The sequence below is a fragment of the Scomber scombrus genome, chromosome 15 (genome assembly GCF_963691925.1).
Source record: "Scomber scombrus chromosome 15, fScoSco1.1, whole genome shotgun sequence".
Lineage (NCBI taxonomy): Eukaryota > Metazoa > Chordata > Actinopteri > Scombriformes > Scombridae > Scomber > Scomber scombrus.
The window spans coordinates 20,594,438-20,613,129 of record NC_084984.1 but is presented as its reverse complement, the minus strand read 5'-3'; the positions used below and the strand labels follow the sequence as shown (position 1 = coordinate 20,613,129).

The window sequence follows — 18,692 nt, the reverse complement described above, 5'->3', positions numbered from 1 at the left end:
TTCAAATAGCTCATGTCCAACAACCTGTTCAAACTTTAAAGTTATTCAATTTACTATGATATAACACTGAGAAAAAGAGCAAATTCTCATATTTGAGAAGCTGGAACCAGATACATATATTTTCTGCTTGATAAATGACTGAAACAAATGAATCAATTATCAGAATTGTTGTCAGTAAGTTAATTGTTTCAGCTTGTTTCAGCTTTACCTTTCCTTACTCAGCAGACCAATACAGAATATACTGGCGCCTGCTGGTTGTAGTCTTTACCATTTTTGCAATTTTCAAAAATGTAATGCTATTTTGACTTCATTCCCAAAAAGTCAAAATAATATATGTCCACAATTATAATGTGGTGAATCGTGCACACATCAATACTTGTACAGTTTCCTCAAACGATAGTGAATTTTTTTTAAATTGCCAGTGGGTTTTTGTCATATAAAAAAAAATTGTCTTAAAACTTTTAAAACTTAAATTTTATGACCATCACTTTGGGTGGTGATGTATATGGACAAGTGTGTATTCTCCCCCTGTGTGTGTGTGTGTGTAGTACAGTCTTTTTCACTCCAACTAATAGTGCACAATCATAAACACAAATGTACCCACACTACATATCCATGTGTGTATAGATTATAAGCCAAAGGGTAGGTGTGTAAATAGTTTGTGTGTTCGTGTTTTTAGTTCAGCCTTCAGCCCATTATGCATTTCAGCCTGCGTTTGTTTATATGTGAGGTTGGCTTCAGTATCACAAACTTGTGTGCTTGCTGGATAGCGGTCTTCCTTCAACTGTGAGTGTGTGTGTGTGTGTGTGTGTGTGAATAGCTGGCATATGGTAGCCATCTTGCTCTGGCGGCTGAGCCGAAGGAAATTCCATCGTTGTCGAGTTGAGGCCAAGATACTGCCGCAGCACACACACGCGCACACTTGCACACACACGCACACAGCACAGTACAGGTTTGTGATACTTGTGCCAAACACACATGCACACAGTAATATTTTTGAAAAGAGTTGATGGAAAATTCTGCTTTCAGTAACGAGTCCCAAACTGTTACACATTTTCTGATTTCTTAACATGTAATTACTTAAGTAACATTCTCTCTCTCTCTCTCTCTCTCTCTCTCTCTCTCTCTCTCTCTCTCTCTCTCTCTCTCTCTCTCTCTCTCTCTCTCTCTCTCTCTCTCTCTCTCTCTCTCTCTCTCTCTCTCTCTCTCTCTCTCTCTCTCCCTCTCTCTCTCACACACACACACACATACACACTCAGGCCCTTTGTCTGTCGATTGGCTGGGTGCTATCTCTGTACACATGGCAGCCATTACTCCTTGTGTGTTTAGGCTAGGGTAAAAGTTGGAAGTCAGCCTAGCAGCTCAACTGGGCACCTATTTTCCATTTATCTCGCTGTATGTGGTAGAAGCCATCGCAGAAGTCCAACTTTATGTATTTGTCCTGTATTAGTGGTGCCTGAATTGGTGACCAGTGTCTTCTTCATTATATGTGCTGTAGTCAACATATAAAACTTAAATAGTTCAATTTGTATAAAATATAACACAATATGATTATAATAATACATTTAAAATCTGCTTAAAGCTGATATGCAGAGATATTGAATTATTGCCTGTCCCTGTTGATGGCAATGTTTGACTTAGAAAACACTTGACCACACGTCCAATCAAATCCAAGAGCTGAATTTGAATTGATATGCCATTAATGTGACAGTTTAGTGCCAACTTTGAGTACACAGTTATGAGCCTTTAACTCTATACTGATTTGAGTACCTGCTATGTTAGCAACATGAATGTTTTAGCGCTGCTTGTATTCATACGGTGCTACTCTGTGTGCTTTAGGCCAAATGGTTAGTCTGAAATGTTTCTAAATCAAAGCCATTAAGTGAGTGTAATCAGTTCTGTATCTCTTCTTTCTGTCTTCCTATCTCCTCCCTAACTCACTCAGATACTTCCAGTAGTGCATTGGCTTTCTCGGTAACAGAGTGGGTTTTTTTGTTGTTGCTTGTTTTTAAATGCTTATCGCCTTTTCTTATCTTCCTCAGGAACCCAAGCTCTCATTTTTCCACTTCAACTGTTTCCTTATCTCGTGTACACTCATGACTGGTCCACATTAGATGATTTGATTTCAAAGCCTGACCAAAACCTTCTCTCTGCCTGAGTCTTCCTCGCAATACTGAATATTCATAATGGTAATAGTGTGTTCAGTATCATCAGCACAGGGTTCAGAACTTCACTTTAAACTGATTGTCACTCTGATCCTCACACAAGACACTACAAGAGATACAAAAACTAGAATTGACCAATAGAAAAAAATAAATACTTGTATTATTAATGGATAAACTGTGTGTCTAATACAAAAAGTTGTTTTTCAATATTCAAGATAAATGAATATTGAATGAATTCAGATTTAAACCACTTAACAAACAGCAGGAAAAACTTCTCACTCTACCATGGCTAACTCAAATCTTTCCTTGAAAGCACAATGCTTCACACTTCTCACAAATCTGTGTAAACCATTTTATAATCCCAATATCACAGTGGCAACAGTTGCTTATATTTTAATGAGAGTGTATAAAACAACAGAACAGTAACATAAAAAAGATTTCCATGTTCTGCAAAAAAATCTTCAGCCACGTCATTTATGGTGCTTAAATAAAACAACTGATAACAATAAAATGGTAGCAAACATCCGGCAGGGAGCCAGGCTTCACATATGGAAATACAACACAAACACACACACATATGTCAGTCAGCAGAGTTGTTATCGCCTGGAAAGCTCAGACAGACAGGGTGCTCAGTGGTTGCCGTAGTGACCAGAGTAAACACCAGAGCCATTGTGTTACGCCCCCGCTTACATGGCACCCTTCTTGGCTTGACCTCCCTATCATGTTGGCTTAGTGCACGTACACGCACGTACAGAGAAAGTCCATACTCTCACACACACAGTCATATTGTGTTCTCTCACTCCTACACACATGCGCACACATGCACTTGTATTACTTAGGTAGCTAATCTGCCTTCTTGTCATCATTTCCTTAGTCATGAGTGTAGGTTTCTCACAATGGCACACACGAAAAAACACACACATACGTACACACTGATGACCAAATTGCGCAAATTAAACATTAGTCTTTGTTAATGTTTAATTTACGACATAACCTCTAACGACCTGTCCTCATGTACAGGACATCCTGTAATAATTTGTCAGTGGGCAGCAAAACAATGAGCACGTATGTGTGTGTGTACCGAAAATCACATTAAAGACTAATCTGACTTGATTTCTATCTAATCTAAGAGATGTTTGTGTGTATTTTCAACTCTTATTTGTTTAAACCTGTATTTAACTGAACTTCTGACCATGCCTGGAGAATCAGGTCCAGAGTTACCCTTTCATACATATATCACAAAACACGTTAGATGCATTCTCACCTACTGGATATACTCAGTTTGGTTAAGGTGTCAGTGTAGATTGTGCAAGAGGCGGAGCATGATGCAAAAAGTACATTGTGGAAATAACTAGGGCTGTAATCTCCCAGTTCAGATTGGTCGATTTTTTGCCGTGTTATTTTCATCAGGTGGAAAGCACTAATTGCTAATGGGCGTGTTTTCAGAGCACCCCTGTTTCACAGGTAACAGTCTGTCTTCAGAACACCCCCCTGGTTTTCACTTTATTTTGGATTAGCCCAACCCACTGGAGACAGATTGAAGAAAGTAGTAGAAGGCCTTGGTCTGGTGGTTTGCTGAATATTTATTTAATTGTGAGTGTTTAATTTCGGCAGTGTAGCAGCATTTTACAAAAATAGATAACGGAAAAAAAGTCGAATGCAAAGTTTGCAAGCAACAGATGGCATATCACAGCTCGATTACAAACATGGCATATCACCTAAAAACAGTAAGCTAACTTGTCTGCGTTATGTTGCCCCGTCTGTTTTGAGTAGGCTATATGAACATATCAGAATTGGAATATTTCAATGTTTTAGTGCAGGCGCACTCGCCCGCAACAACGGTAGCATCCCCCAGACAGACGAAGCTGAGCTCCTATGTTCAGACATGCACAGAGCGGCTGAAATGATAGTGTCTGTCAGTTATTATAACATATGACAAAAACAATTGTCTAAATTATGTTGCATATTCCTCAACAGTTCTTGTGCTGACATCACTAGTTGACATAGTACTATTTTTGGAAATCATAGGATATGATATTGCGCAGGTGCACGTGATGCAACGCTGTCAGAGCCGACAGACTCGAGTGTGTCATTTCAGTGCAAAATAATTAGGTAAAAAACAATTTAATATACTGCAAATAGCCTACTTGTTTTTTATGTTTATTTATAATTCATTTAGGCGGACAAGGCTACCAAGTACTGCGCAGCTAATTAATCTAACGAAATTTCAGGACTTCAGTCGACCAAGATTTTCTTTGGTTGATTACAGCCCTAGAACTAACAGTGTTTTTATTTGCAGCACATCAAAGATGGCAAATGAGGCTACGGACTGTTTTTGCATTGATATCAATACTATCAATCAATGAAAGAGTGAGAAACAATATTCAAGTATTAATACATATAAAAGTGACCTTTCTTATTCACCCTCATGTTTGTATTCTTCTGGTTTTTGCACCAGTCACGTGACATAAACACCACCCACACGCCCACTTGCTCTCTGTGAATCCTGCTATTCACAGATGGACTCAACCGGACATTACTTTGTAATAGAGAGCTGGCAGGGTAAAGTCTGTTAAATGTCCGGTCCAACAGATTCGAACATTTGTGTTCTCAGATCCAGCTCCTCTGGGTAATGTCTAGATAAGTCCGGGGGTTCCGGTGCATGTGTGAAAGCAGCTTCTGTCTTCCTTCTCGTCTTTTTAGACGCCGACTGAATGTGCTGTGGCATGCCAGTGTGTGAGTGACTCACCATGTGGGATTGTGCTGCCACAGAGAGGACCAGCTAAAAGAGCGCTCCTTCGCATCTGATTAGTCATCATCAGTGTGCACACAGCTCATCTTACTATGAAGCCTTTTTCATCATCAAGTGCTTCTAGGCTTTCACCCATGACCTTATGTCACTGTTGGAGAGCACATTCTGTTTCTGCAATTAGGTTTAATAACTCTGGTTGTGGTTCTGGTTGTGTGGATTTACGAAGTCTATAAAACATAAATAGCTGCAATTTTATTTCTAAGAACAAAAAGTGTGTTTGGTGGATTTGAGACTTCTTGTTTTGCATCTTCATGCATATGGGAATACTTGCATTATGGGTGCATCCTGGTAAGAATATCCATGGCTGCATTCTCTCTCCGGTCTATTCTGGTTGTTGCTGGAAGAGATAGAGTAGAAAGGTGACTGGAGAGGGTGAGTCACACAACAGGCTTGTGGTTAAACACACACACACACACACACACACACACACACACACACACACACACACACACACACACACACACACACACACACACACACACACACACACACACACACACAACCTATGGAAAGAAAGACTTGAAATTTGAGAAGCTTATGGTGGTCCTTGACAGTCTTCTATTCACAGTGACACAAAGAAATGCAGACAGCCATGCAGGCAGATTGATAGATGGATGATACAGAGGAAGAAAAATAAACAAAGAAGCACCTGAGTTAAAATGCATGACACGAAGGCTAATTCGCTATGTCGTCCCTTCCACAGAGTGCATCAATTTTTCAGCAACCAGTTACCAGAGGATAAGAATGTATCTCTTAACCACCGTACAGGTAGCTGGTGTATGAGGGGCATCATAGTTCATTATGGACATGTTTACTTTGAATGAAAGTGTGGTTTTTCAGATTTAGCTTCAGCAAGACCTCAACCAGCAGCAGAGGAAAGTGTGTTGTGGTAAAAAAAAAAAAAAAAAAAAATCAGGCCTGTAGAGATTCCAGCAGCGATAGCTTGAAGGAGTGAGCTCAGCTGTGCTTTCACCACTTTTACTCAACTGGTTTCCTTGTTGTGCATCAAAGAGAAAAACATTTTAACATTTGCGAGTCCAGTTTTGTCTAAACTAAATGCTTCCTGCTTCTTTACCCTAACCCATATATGAGACGAGAAAATCAGGTGAATCCACATGGTTTCACTTTAATTTCTTTTCAGTTATGACTTTCTTTTTAAAAAAAATTCCATTCTTTGTGATTTTCTTTGGCTAAAACAAATGTATTTTTAAAGCAGTCTCTCACAGTGGAGCTTTAAAAGTGACTTCCTGAGGATATCTAATAAAATCTACACAGCAAAGATGAAACAAAGTCTTTCTGTAAACTTCCAAGTGGTTACGTCCGAGAGATTAGACCAGAGGAAATCGCACACTCTAACCTGTGATTCGTGTACTTAGAGTTACAAAAAATGTGTAACATGGTCAATTTCCCTCCGCAAAAATACCAGAAGACACACCTTAAATATCTAATGCATCAATGACATGACAGAGCAAAGATTTGGAGATGAGTTTAGATGAAAGAGAGATTCACACCACATTCTCATGTCATGAAAGAGGCATTTATCTTACTTAAGTGTCAGTGGATCCCTGGCTTCGGCTTTTCTTTGGCAGAGTGATCAGTTTTGAGATAAAATATGCTGGCTTGATGGTCCTCTAACACGGCCTTCTGCCAGAAATAGCTTGAGATTTAAGGGTGGAACCTGAGATATCCAATCTACACCACATGGCCCTGCATTTAGTAAAAGCACACACACACATACACACACACACACACACACACACACACACTCACACACACACACACACACACACACACACACACACACACACACACACACACACACACACACATACAAAGAACAGACCCACCATACAAACACAGCAGAGAGCAGGAACATGTTGCTTATGGTCGAGAGGACAGATTAGCACTCTGCTCTCAGGGAACGGCATTGTTCCCAAGTGTCAGGGAAGGAGATTTGTAAACCTTTCGTGTAAATATGTTTACTGGACCTTGTACTGTCTGGCATTAGTGATGGAAAACAATCAGTGGCTGGACAGGAAAAACACAGGCAGGGAGGGGAGAAAAGAGACCTCAAAAGATGGTGAGGAGGGGGGGGGGGTAGAGATAAGAGAGAGCAAATGGGAATGGACAGAATGGAAATATTTCATGAGAGCGATGGAAAAGGTGCAGGCAGGTAGGGAGATGCACCAAGCCCTGCATTTTCTGGTCTCTAGTTACTCTGGTAGGAAAGCAGAAAAAAGGGGAAAGGGTAAGCCATTATAAACTCGAACACAAATATGTTTACTGAACCTTGAAAGTTCTGGCGTTAGAGGGATAGAGAACGTTGCCAAGGACAGACTGCAGAGTTGAGCAGGGCAGAAAAGAAAGAAAAAAGTGTGTCGAGGTCTAAAAAAAGTATGTTGCACAGACTGAAAGCGGTGGGTAGCAGAAGAAGCATCTAGTGTCCCTTCACTTTGCAGACATTAATTAATATTCCCTGAACCCATATTAAGCCGATTAACAAATATTTGCTGCACACCGGAAGACTTGTTATATTTTTATGTTGGAGCCATTTTCCAGTCGTAGAAACGTGAAAAAGACTCAGCAATTATAAAAAGAAGATATCATAGTTTTTTCCAATTGCCAAGTCCATCAGAAATCTCTTAATTTTCTCCATTAATCTCTTGTCTGAAGCGTGTGTGTATAAAGATTAGAGTTGTCAAGTGTACAGAATGTACTGAATTTAAAGAAGCTTAACAACACAAGAAGGAAGGGATGGACAGAAAAAGAGGAATGTAAGCAAATGAGAATGTGAGACTTGAATTTGCTGAGTGCGCTTTATGTGCAGTTACAGTGCCATAGTGGCGAATGTAACACCGCTGTGCTACATCATAAGACACCAGTGGAAATAGAGTTTTTATCTCTTTTTTTCCCAGAACTCTGTGTACATTTTGGAGGATAACATTTTGTGTGCCACTGTGGGTGTCTCAGTCTCAGCTGCACTGCTTTCTTTTGGCAGATGCACACGCAGCAGCCTCATGGGGGAAAAAAGGAGGTGATGAAATCCATCACCCATCTCTTGATTTTTATCTGATAATGTGTCTCATGTGTATGTTGCTCTGAAATATCCAAAATGAGTTTTGAAAGCCAGGCCAAGGAGATTTAGATTGACCAATGGTGGGATGATGAATGGGCTGTGATACTTGCGGTTAAATTAATGGGATTATATTTATTTGGTGGGATCTACCTTTAACCTTCAGCTGAGCTAGTGTGGAAAACAAAAACAAAACAAAAACACTAGCTGAGCACATAAAGGCATAAACAAATCAAAACTGTGTATTTCCTATATGATTTTAGAAGTTTGAATACTTAAAAAACATTTTCACGTTCATAATCTCACTTAACAAATAAAGTCTGTCTCTTTTAAAGTACACAGGGATATTATAAATAAACCCATTTCACAGGCAGTGGCTATGTAGCAAAATGATGCAGTGCCAGAGAGCAATGGGTTTGAGAGGTCATAAGTAAGACACACTGCAGCGTGTCGTAGTGTCAGATGACAAACAGCAGACGTGCCACACGAACAGAAGAAGCAGTCAGGGCAAGTACTGATCCGGTGAGTACATGTCCCAAAAAACGCTGATTTTCTGAGAAATCGAAAAAGTTGTCCTTCTGTTTTCCCTTTTTTTGTTTTTCTTTTTGTATATAGCTCAATATTCTGAAGCCAAAAGTCTTTACCCCATGTGACTGACACAGCTGTCATATAATCATCCTTACTGTTCAACTCACAACAGCACTGTTAATCAGTGCCTAATACTTTACACACCAACACATTGTGGCCACTGTTTAAACACTGGCAGCCTACTGGCACTTCTATGAGCCAATCATAACACCTTGTCCTCCAGATGAAGAGATGATTATATTTATTTTATTGTTTAAATAAACATATGATCTGTTTGGCAGGGTGACCTTGTTCTTACTAAGGTGCCAAGAACCAGAGGTTACAGGTGTCATCTCACTCACAGCCACAGTGCACTGAAAAAGTGCCTCCTGAGCAAAACTGTAGAGTCAAGTTTATTTAGTGTCATACACCAAGGAATCAAGGAAACAATCTGTTATGTAGTTCTTCAAAATATGCTACACATTTTTATTTAGGCAAGTGAATCAAAAGAAACAACCTGTTGATTTATTTGACATTTCCTCTTATCTTATAGTGTTAAAAGACAACTTGTTTCCATCCTGTTTCCAGCTGTCTGTCACTATTTTTGACATATGAAGACCTTTTTGTTCTGGAGCTCCCTCCGTGACCACCAGGGTAGAGAGATAAAGTTATAAGGCGCAGTGAAGTGCTGCATGACTTGCAGTCAGTCTTCGGTATAAAGCTTTGTTTTGGTTTTCCTCTGCTGATGCACGTAGCGCCAATGATGTAAGTATGACAGGTTGCCAAAACCGTCAGTACATGTGCCTTTTTGTTTACAACTCTTGCTTCATTTGTGAGAAGTCAGATGAACCCAGCATCGATTGGAACTAAGGGGGTAAAAGCAGATCATTAGTTGTTTGTTTTAATTCTTTTCCCGTTACTGTTTTTAGAATCTAGGTGAATTTCAAATCAGTTGTGGGCTTCCTCACATCAGTGTGAAGGTGTAAGGTTATATCTAAAGAACAATAAAGCAAACTTTCATTGATGGAGCCTCAGTGTTCTCATCCAATACTTGATTTCTTTGCCCTCTCTCCTCTCTGCTCACCTTATTTCTTCATGTTTTCTTTCTTTAAAGACAATCACTGAGTATAAAAAGGGCTGGGTCACCATCACTGTAATTGTCAGCCTACTACCTCGATCTGCGTTTTGCTCTTGTGCTTTGTGAAGCAAAACTCTGTCTGGCATTGAAAGAAATTCAGTTTTTGTACAGTTGAAAGCAGCAGGCTCTTACCTTCTCTCGCTGACTCACTCACAGTCAAACCAGGAGACTTGGTCTGGCTCTGTTTCTATAGAAACACGGCATTGGAGAATACAAAGATAAAGTAGGATGATGAATATTCTTTAGAAAAATAGACAATTTTTAAAGCTTTAAAACTTTATTTTTCTTTGACGTGCTGCAGAATCTCTGTTGGCTGAAAAATTAATAACTACTCTCCAGTTACAACTTTTCAGGCCTGATTTCACACACTTTTTTAGTTACTCAGGAGTCCTGAAGTGACATAACAGGCACACACTCATTCATGTTTAAATACAGGTCTGCAGCAGAGTGAGCACTACATCACTTCTGTCATCCTTTTCTTTTTTTCTGGCTTTTGTTGTTGTTGTTTTTGATCTAGATGCTAGGTTGTGTTGTGCTGTAAAAACATACTGTTGCCTGTGTTTGACATCAAATTTGTCTGACTTTCTTTATTGATATTTCACTGTATTATGTCCCAACCTACTGTAACATCCTGTTTGAACAGGAAATCCATCAGACTAAACATGTTACAAAACCATCTTTATGGGGCTTTTAATCTCTCTATCTCACTGCGAAGGTGCAATTAAGGGTGTTGATATGTTTCTCATGAGGATATCTCACATGCAGCTCTATAAAGACAAGTGGCACCTGAGATAAGACTTGCACTCACAAACACATGCACCACATAGTCTGGCTCTTATCACCATTCAAGCTTTTTTTAGTCTCTCTGCCTCTGACTCTCTCTCACACACACAAACACACACTTGTCAGGAGTTGTCATGTTTATATGTTTTGAGCTTTCATCGGATCAGCCTGAGGGTACAGTATTAGCTGATACAAGAAGTAAACAGTGTTTGTGAGCGAATACAAGAAAAAAAGGTGAAACATTCAGACAAACAGTACAGCAGTGTTTCAGGGTGGCAGTGATCCGTGTGAATAGAGCCGTCTGTTGTCAAGGTCCCTCAATGATAAAAATATAACATGACACAGCTTTTACTTCATGACAGAGAATTTTATGTTTGGTAATACACAGAATCTTTCTCTCAGTTTAAGTTGAACTAAAAGCAAATTGCTTTCTTTTTCTGCTATTGGACATAGATCTGCTATAAAGTTTAAAAAATGATCACTCAAAAGGGAGAAACTTCCATTCATATTAGTTGGTTTCATAAAGGTGGTCCTTTTTATTTTCTGTCATTATACAGCAGTTCTTTTCCAACAAAATTCATCCGAAACTCATTAGCATAAAGCAGCAACCTCACTGTTCGGTCATTGGCTTTTCACTGATGACTGACTGGGCATAACAGCAGCTGCTACACAACACTAAGAGAGCAATGGACTTTGAACCACAACCTATGCTACTTTGCTCGAGTCTCCTTCCTATCTGTAAACAAAGACACAGGTCTTGTCCTGCACCACGGCTTATTAAACAACCTAACAAGTATTCAAAGGAGGAAATGTTTACCGCCAAAGCAAGTTAGCTAGGCTGCTGTAGCATGTTTACCGTTTAAAAATTGATGAAAACATCATGCCAGTTTAACTGAATTAAATTGAACAAAGAGGGACAAAGTGTTTTTTAATGTATGACACATAATGTGCCATAAATGTACTGTACATGCATTTACAATATTCAGTTAAGCAAGGGAACATACTGTAATTATAAACAGATTACACTTTTAAATTTACTCCACTGCCCTCTATGCCTTCCAAAAATGTTATGTGTTCAGTTGATTTATGGCACCAAACTTTGACATTGAACTTCTCAGCACGAGTTGAACTATCAGAGTTTCTGGGAAAGTCAAAGCCATTGGAAACCCAAAAAAAATTTCCAACATAGTTTCCCTTTGTGTTTTTTTTAAAACATTTTTTATAGGAAATGTGTTTTTAATTTTCACAAAGACCCTCTCTAATAATTCCACTAGTGAGATACCATTTATCATTTGCATTTATTCTACTTCATGTGACAGGAAGAAAAAAGCAAACACAGCTATGATTTTTTAAAAACGGATTAAATGCAACGTGCTGTTACCAAGCAATTTCAACATTGCTATGTAGAAATGAAAAGAAATGAGAAATTCAGGCAGTTTTTTTCCAAGCATTTTTCTTTCCATAACCAAAATGGAGTTGAAATGATGATGGTGATGGTGATGATAATGATGATGATGATGATAATGCTGTTGCTGCTGCTGTTGAATCTTACTGTCAAGCCTTTTAGTCTTTGAAATAACTCCAAATCCTTTTACCTCTCCCCCTTTCCCAACCCTGTGTCTCTCTAGATGCCAGGTCTTTTGTCCAGTCCTGTGTGTCTGACAGTCATCTGGTTTTTATCTTGGTCGCTGTGTTCCAGCCGTGCTCAGATTTGGACTGATGAAGGTAACGCACACAGGAAAGCACTTTTACACAAGGACACATTTAACAATACGTTTGCAAATGCATGGGCACATACCCAGGCATATACTCTGCACGCACACACACACATGCTGTTAAGGATCAGGTATGGATTCCTTTGTGAACTATTTTGGGCATACTTCTCTTAACTCAAAGCACTTATGGGAGCTAAAGCGACAGCAGAGGAAAGAAACACATCCAAAATTTAGAATAAAGCATCTGGGCACAGTGTTTTTTTTGTTTTTTTTTAGCTTGGGAACGCATCATAAAACACTGACACACACTTCCAAGAAAAAACCTTGATCAGTGAGAGTAGCTTTAGATTTGTTGAAACATATCCTTGCTGATTTTTATGGCTATTTTGTCTTCTTTTTTTTTTTTTTAACAGTCGAATTGAAATTCATGCTTTTGTTTGGATTTCCATTCCACAAAAAGTCTATTGTTAAAGAATGTTCCCCCCATCACAGCTCTTCAGGGATCTGTCTGTCATTAAGAAACTGACTTTTCTTTTGTTTCTTTACAAATGCTGCTCTGCCCTCTTTGTTTCTGTCTTTTATTTCCCCTCTCTCTATTGTCTCTTTCTAAAAATTAGCCAAATCTATCACTTAACAATAATAAGAACGCTCACTAATAGCCCTGCAGGTAAAACCGTAAAAAACTTTACCCCTCCCATTAATTTGACCCTGCACTGTCTCCAGAGTCCTTTTTTATTGTTTGGAAAGTACTGAGTTTCATCCAGTTTGCAATTTCTGTGTCCACCCTGCCTACCATCTGATTTTAATGTCAGGAGAAACTTGCAGCCTTCCTGTGCGCAGTAGTTTGTGTGAACGTGCATTTGTGTATGGGAATGTGTGGCTGCAAGTTTGTATGTGCATATGTGTGTGGTTTTATATATGTGCGTGTGTGTGTGTGTGTGTTTGTGCATGCATGTGCACATGTCTGAGCTCTCTTGCCAGAGGCAGAATCAGATATGAGTGGAACGCTGCGGGTTTGGGGAATAATGTACTTCACTGCCAATAAAACATGAATACACACATTCAGAACAGCCAACTCTTTGCACTGCACCAAGGCCCCAGGTAATACACATGCACGCACATATGCACACACACACACACACACACACACATACAGAAACAGAGGGAGGGGATTGTGTGTGTGTGTGTGTGTGTGTGTGTGTGTGTGTGTGTGTGTGTGTGTGTGTGTGTGTGTGTGTGTGTGTGTGTGTGTGTGTGTGTGTGTGTGTGTGTGTGTGTGTTTTTCATTGGTTAAAGGGAAAAAGAAAAGCTGGTGAGAGATGCATTAAATACTAGTTTGAGATAGAGGATAGACTATCACAGAGGTAGAAACAATAAGAAAAGAGACAGACAAAGATATTTATCATGCTGATTTATGAGAATTTAATTGAAATTTAATAGTACTTCAATTCAGAGGAAATTTCATTTTTCTGAAATAAATTAGGTTGTATTATCAAGTGTATCTAATGCAATATTTCTCCAAGTTTACTAAGAAGTTTACTTTTCTCTGACTGACCTTTTTACAAAAGGGAAACCTATAAGTTCCTCAACAATTCAGTTTGTGATACAGTTTGTTTGGCACCATTATATCTTCTTCACTGCCATTTAGAAATCTACATAGTATCATGATTCTGATAGCAATGATGGACAAGCAGTAAAAAACAAGAACTTTCCTTTTAGATAAAACATAATCACGAAGAACGAGGCGTGTTTGTGGAGATTGCAGCTGTGATATCTACAGTTCTCTGTACTTAGGAGAAGGTTGCATCTTCATAATGCAGCTGCTTCCACACAGCTTCGTTTACAGTGTCTCATAAAATCACTGGTGTCTACCACACCTTGTGTTGTGTATGATAAATGATTTCCCACTCGCACCACAACATACATCCATTGACCTACTCTGACTATTTAAATGTCTCAGTAGGTTTCATTGTCCTCTTTCTTTTGTGCATATTGGTCTCCTCCACTAAGAAATATAAACGTAACCACAAAATCACGGTGGAGCACTTTGCTGTTCTTTCCCCCAGCTGTTTGATTTCGTGTAGCCACTAAAACAACAGCAGAAACGCCAGGAAGGAGAACTTCAACTGAAAAGTGAAAACCAAGAATTGAAAAGCTCTTTAGTTAAAGCCTTCAACTTGTGTATGTGTAAAATTTGATTTAGGATTAACTTAGTTGGTCCCTGAAGGGCACATGAGGTTATTGCAGCAGTAAAGTCTAATATAAATATATCAGTAGAGCAAATTAAATAATAACATCCTGAAAATGCTTCTGCTCCTCCACCTGCTTGGTCACCTCGACTAATCTCTGGTGTCAACAAGAAAATCACGTTTTCAAGACAAAAAGCCTGAGGTTGTTATTTTTTGGAATAATTTTATGGCAAGGAGAATAAAGATTAAAAGAGATTTAGGTTGGAAAAACGAACACGAAAAACAAGAAACCCAACCTCAGGATTTAAAAAAAAGTGTTACCTAGGGAGGAGAAGCCAGCAGGGAGTATGCATGCCTGAGTGATTGAGGTTTGCGAATTAATTAAGGTGTGTGCGTGGCAGACTGATGTTTTTCCACTCTAGATCTACTATAAATGCCAGCTTTTATATTCTGGAGCCAAGCTAAACAGGCACACACATACACTCACATATACAGCAGATGGAGTATCAACTCTGCAAATTACTAGCGTCACCACAAATATTTACTCAGGTATACACTGCACTTAGTTTTGCTTCATATCTACACCAACTTCCAATTCTGCGTGATGGTAAGTAATAGTTTGGCAGCCTCTGTATTATCCTTTAAGTTACTGATACATATGCTACACCAAGCGGATTTAGACTTGACACGTTGCTACAAATGGATACTGTTCAATTAACTGTTGCAGAAACGTTTTGCTTTATGTTACAGAACGTTGTGCTCCCAGGTGCTTCCAGGTTTGATGAGGAATTAGGACATTTTTGGGGTTTCCAAATCTTATTTTGTAATGATATGAGCACCATTAATAACAAATCAGAACTCCCAAATATGGATATCTCAAAACCTCAGCAAATAAAACTGAAGCAATCTGCATGGGTAGATCTCACTAAGGGGCGAGTGGAGAAAATGTTCTTTGTGATTTGAAGCAGAAATAAGCAAATTACCTGACATGCTGTGCCCACTTTTAAAGGCCACCTTCTTCCAAATCCGCATTATAGTAGTCAGTGCACTAAAACAGGCCAGCTTTTCAAAGGTTCCTCCAAATGAGGACGAGAAATGTGTCCAACTTCTGACTGTTTTTGGAGGACCCAAATGGTGTATCTTGCTCAGTCCTTGCCGTTCCAGAATCAATAGCACGCCAGTCACTTGTTTAGTTTAGGTCTTTGTGACGTAACTGCTGGAAATAAGATGATGTTGAATCTGCAGTAGTCAGTGACTCAATCTTATGGACAGGAAAATTAAAACAATGGGCTGAAATGATATAAATTTGTTGCAGTAGGATCAGTAGCACTAGTAACCGTTTCTGTTTAATGGGGGCTCATTAAAAAAAAAAGTTAATACCTGAAATATTAAAGAGGGTCCTTGTTTTCCTTGCTTTCTTCTTAACTACTGCTCCTCTGTTTATTATTGATTTCAAAGTGGATTTACTGATACTAAGTAATATTCTTTTTAATGGCAATAATGACAGGCTCTCAGAAAAAATTAAACACACTGGAGGAGCTTTATAATGTGTGCCAAAGTCTCCTCAGGCTGCTGTCTGGATCCCAAACCTTGTATGGTCATGTTATTGTGATACTGTTGACTCTACTGTAAATGGTGGCGCTTAAATCACATTAATGAAGACAATGCAGACACACAGTATGTCAGATTGTGCAATGTGCAGATACTGTGAGCCAGACGACAGCAGGCTTTAATATTTTATGCGATGTCTGTGTTTGCAGTGTCAGGTGTGCAGTACGGGCGCTTGGACTCTAATGTGACACTGGCATGCGGGAAGTCACCTATTAGGTAAGGAAAAAAAATGTTTTCTGTCTACCTTGAAGTTGAAGATTTCTTTTTTACTTCTCAAAAGTCATACAGAGGCAAATTAGTCATAACAGTTGCTGTGACACCACATTTCAAGAGGCACAGTAGTGTTAGTAGTTATACTCAGATAGCTACTTGTGTGTATTTCTAGCTTTGATTTTTCAGTTCCTTTACACTCAAGAATTGTTGAATGACATTTTGAGAAATTTTAGAAATCCAGGACAAAATAACAGAAATATTTCAGCTTGAATGGTCGTCTGATAATCCACATTTTTTATGTTGTCAAGGCAACACAAGGTAATATATAGGATCCAACAGTGGCATCCAATATGACAGGGAAGGGAAACAAGATGAGTGCCAAATACAGGAACACTTCATTAATTAAAGAGGACGAGTCAATAAATACAATAAACATTAATAAATACATGAAACACAGATAAGATGTTATACCTGAAATTGAAGCATATTTTCAACAAATCACATGTAAAGATAACATGTTATGTCATTTTATTGTTGGGTTTTTCTGTTTAGCTTCATCCTCTATGCCATAAACCTTCATTATTGTCCAAAACTAAAAAAAAAAAAAAGAACAAACAGTTATCTGGTTATTAATCTACAGCTGAAAATAGACCCTAGTGGGAGTGCTTGTGTAGTTGAGTGCTTAAAGTGCACGCCACATAATGGCAGTATCCCTGGTTCGAATCCAGCAAGGGACCTTTGGTGCAGGTCATTCCCCTCTCTGTCTTCCTGTGTCCTGTTGGCCTCTATTCCACTACTGTACTTACAAATAAAGGCAAAAAATGCCTCAAAATAAATATTGGGGGGGAAAAAAGAAAATAGACCCAAGTAAATTCACCACCCCGCTACTAGCTATTTTAGGAAATTACTTACTGTAATTAAACAAAAATAAATGGCCAAAATGGGTCAGCGATATTGACAGTAAGATATTATAGAATAATGCCAGCCCACTTGTTTAAATGAAAGTTGTGACATGCAGGTCTAAGTATTTGATACCTATGATAGTATCTTTAAAGAGTTTAGTTGTACTTTAGGTCTTAGAATAGCAGACGGTTTACAGTTCAGTGAGCGAACTCCTCAAAAGCATAATAACTAAAGCCTAACATGTTCCCAACCAGGATACCTGTGGTGTGGCATCTCAACCACAACTCAGCGTTGCCATGGCACAAAGTGACAACAGATGGATCCTTAGTCCTACTGCACGTCGACCACTCAGCCCAAGGCAACTACAGCTGCTATGACTACCAGGGGCGCCTCCTCCACTCTGTCAAACTCAGACTGGGTCGTAAGTGTTGTTGAGACTTGTCCGGACTCGAAGCGCCTAATTTTGGAGTGATTACACTTCAACAGCTCTGCCGTACTTTCTGTCAGCTCTGCCGTACTTTCCGTCTCTTGCCGTTGAACTGCAGCTTTAAAAAATGCACTTTTTGAAGCAGAAAGAGTCTGTCATCCCTTGTGTTTTAGTCCTTACATCCTCTCAGTCCAGTTCATTCTTTGGATAATTCGACATAAAATAAGTTTTGGGTCCTCCCACTCAGACATTCTCATCTCTCACTGAAATTCTCCTCAACATATTTTCTACCATGTGTCTCTCTCATATGTCTATTTCTGTCTCTAAGTTTCTTCTCTCAACATTTATTCAAGCTCGACACTCAGGCTATAAACATGGCATCTTATTCAAACAGTGATAATCAGAACAGCGCTACTGGTCCTCACAGGACTCGGGTCTTATCGGCCGCTGCAGAGACAAAGCCCCCCACTTCCTGTGACTGTCTCAAACAGGAAGCGGCTCCCTAAGTGGGCTTCCTTGACAGTGTATCAAATAATAAAGGGAGTTTTCCATGGCATTGGCCAAGCCTCTCCTGAAATATTTTACTTCGTGACAGGGACACTGGGACTCAGCGCTGTTCACTTCCTAAGAAACGTTTAAAATAATACAACATCAAATAGGACCCTGAAAGAAAACCGAGCTCCCTCTCTTGTCCTAAATGTGAACCCTGTCTGACTCCTGTTTTCCAGATCCCCCTGGGCTGCTGAGCATTTCCTGTCAAGTGCCCAATCACACGCATGTTCGCTGCTCCTGGGTGGAATCAGTGAGGACATTCCTGCCAGCCAAGTACAATGCCTCCCTCAGGTAAGAGCCAGTTACTGCATCTCAAACAGCAACGCCCAAGGTTACATTCAGAATGGGATATGAACACACTAAATATAGTGCCTGTGCCATTGAATTACATTTTAAATGTTGTTTGTTCAGTGTGAGTGTTATCCCAGTGTGAACCCAGTCAGGCCCTCTCTGCTTCCTCTCTTTACTCTGACTTCTAAGATGACATGTGGCACTTACTAGAACTTTGAACTATAAAACATTACAGCTGTGGTTTTCACACATT

General features: G+C 39.3%; 1 protein-coding gene across 1 annotated transcript in view; it reads left to right on the top strand.

Annotated features, from left to right (window-relative positions):
• Window positions 1-18,692, top strand: part of il11ra (interleukin 11 receptor subunit alpha) — a 49,023-nt gene that overhangs the window by 18,796 nt on the left and 11,535 nt on the right. Inside the window, exons 2-5 of the mRNA XM_062434049.1 lie at window positions 12,167-12,263; window positions 16,203-16,269; window positions 17,424-17,590; window positions 18,325-18,439. Coding sequence (XP_062290033.1) covers window positions 12,167-12,263; window positions 16,203-16,269; window positions 17,424-17,590; window positions 18,325-18,439 — 446 coding nt within the window. The remainder of the gene's footprint in view (window positions 1-12,166; window positions 12,264-16,202; window positions 16,270-17,423; window positions 17,591-18,324; window positions 18,440-18,692) is intronic.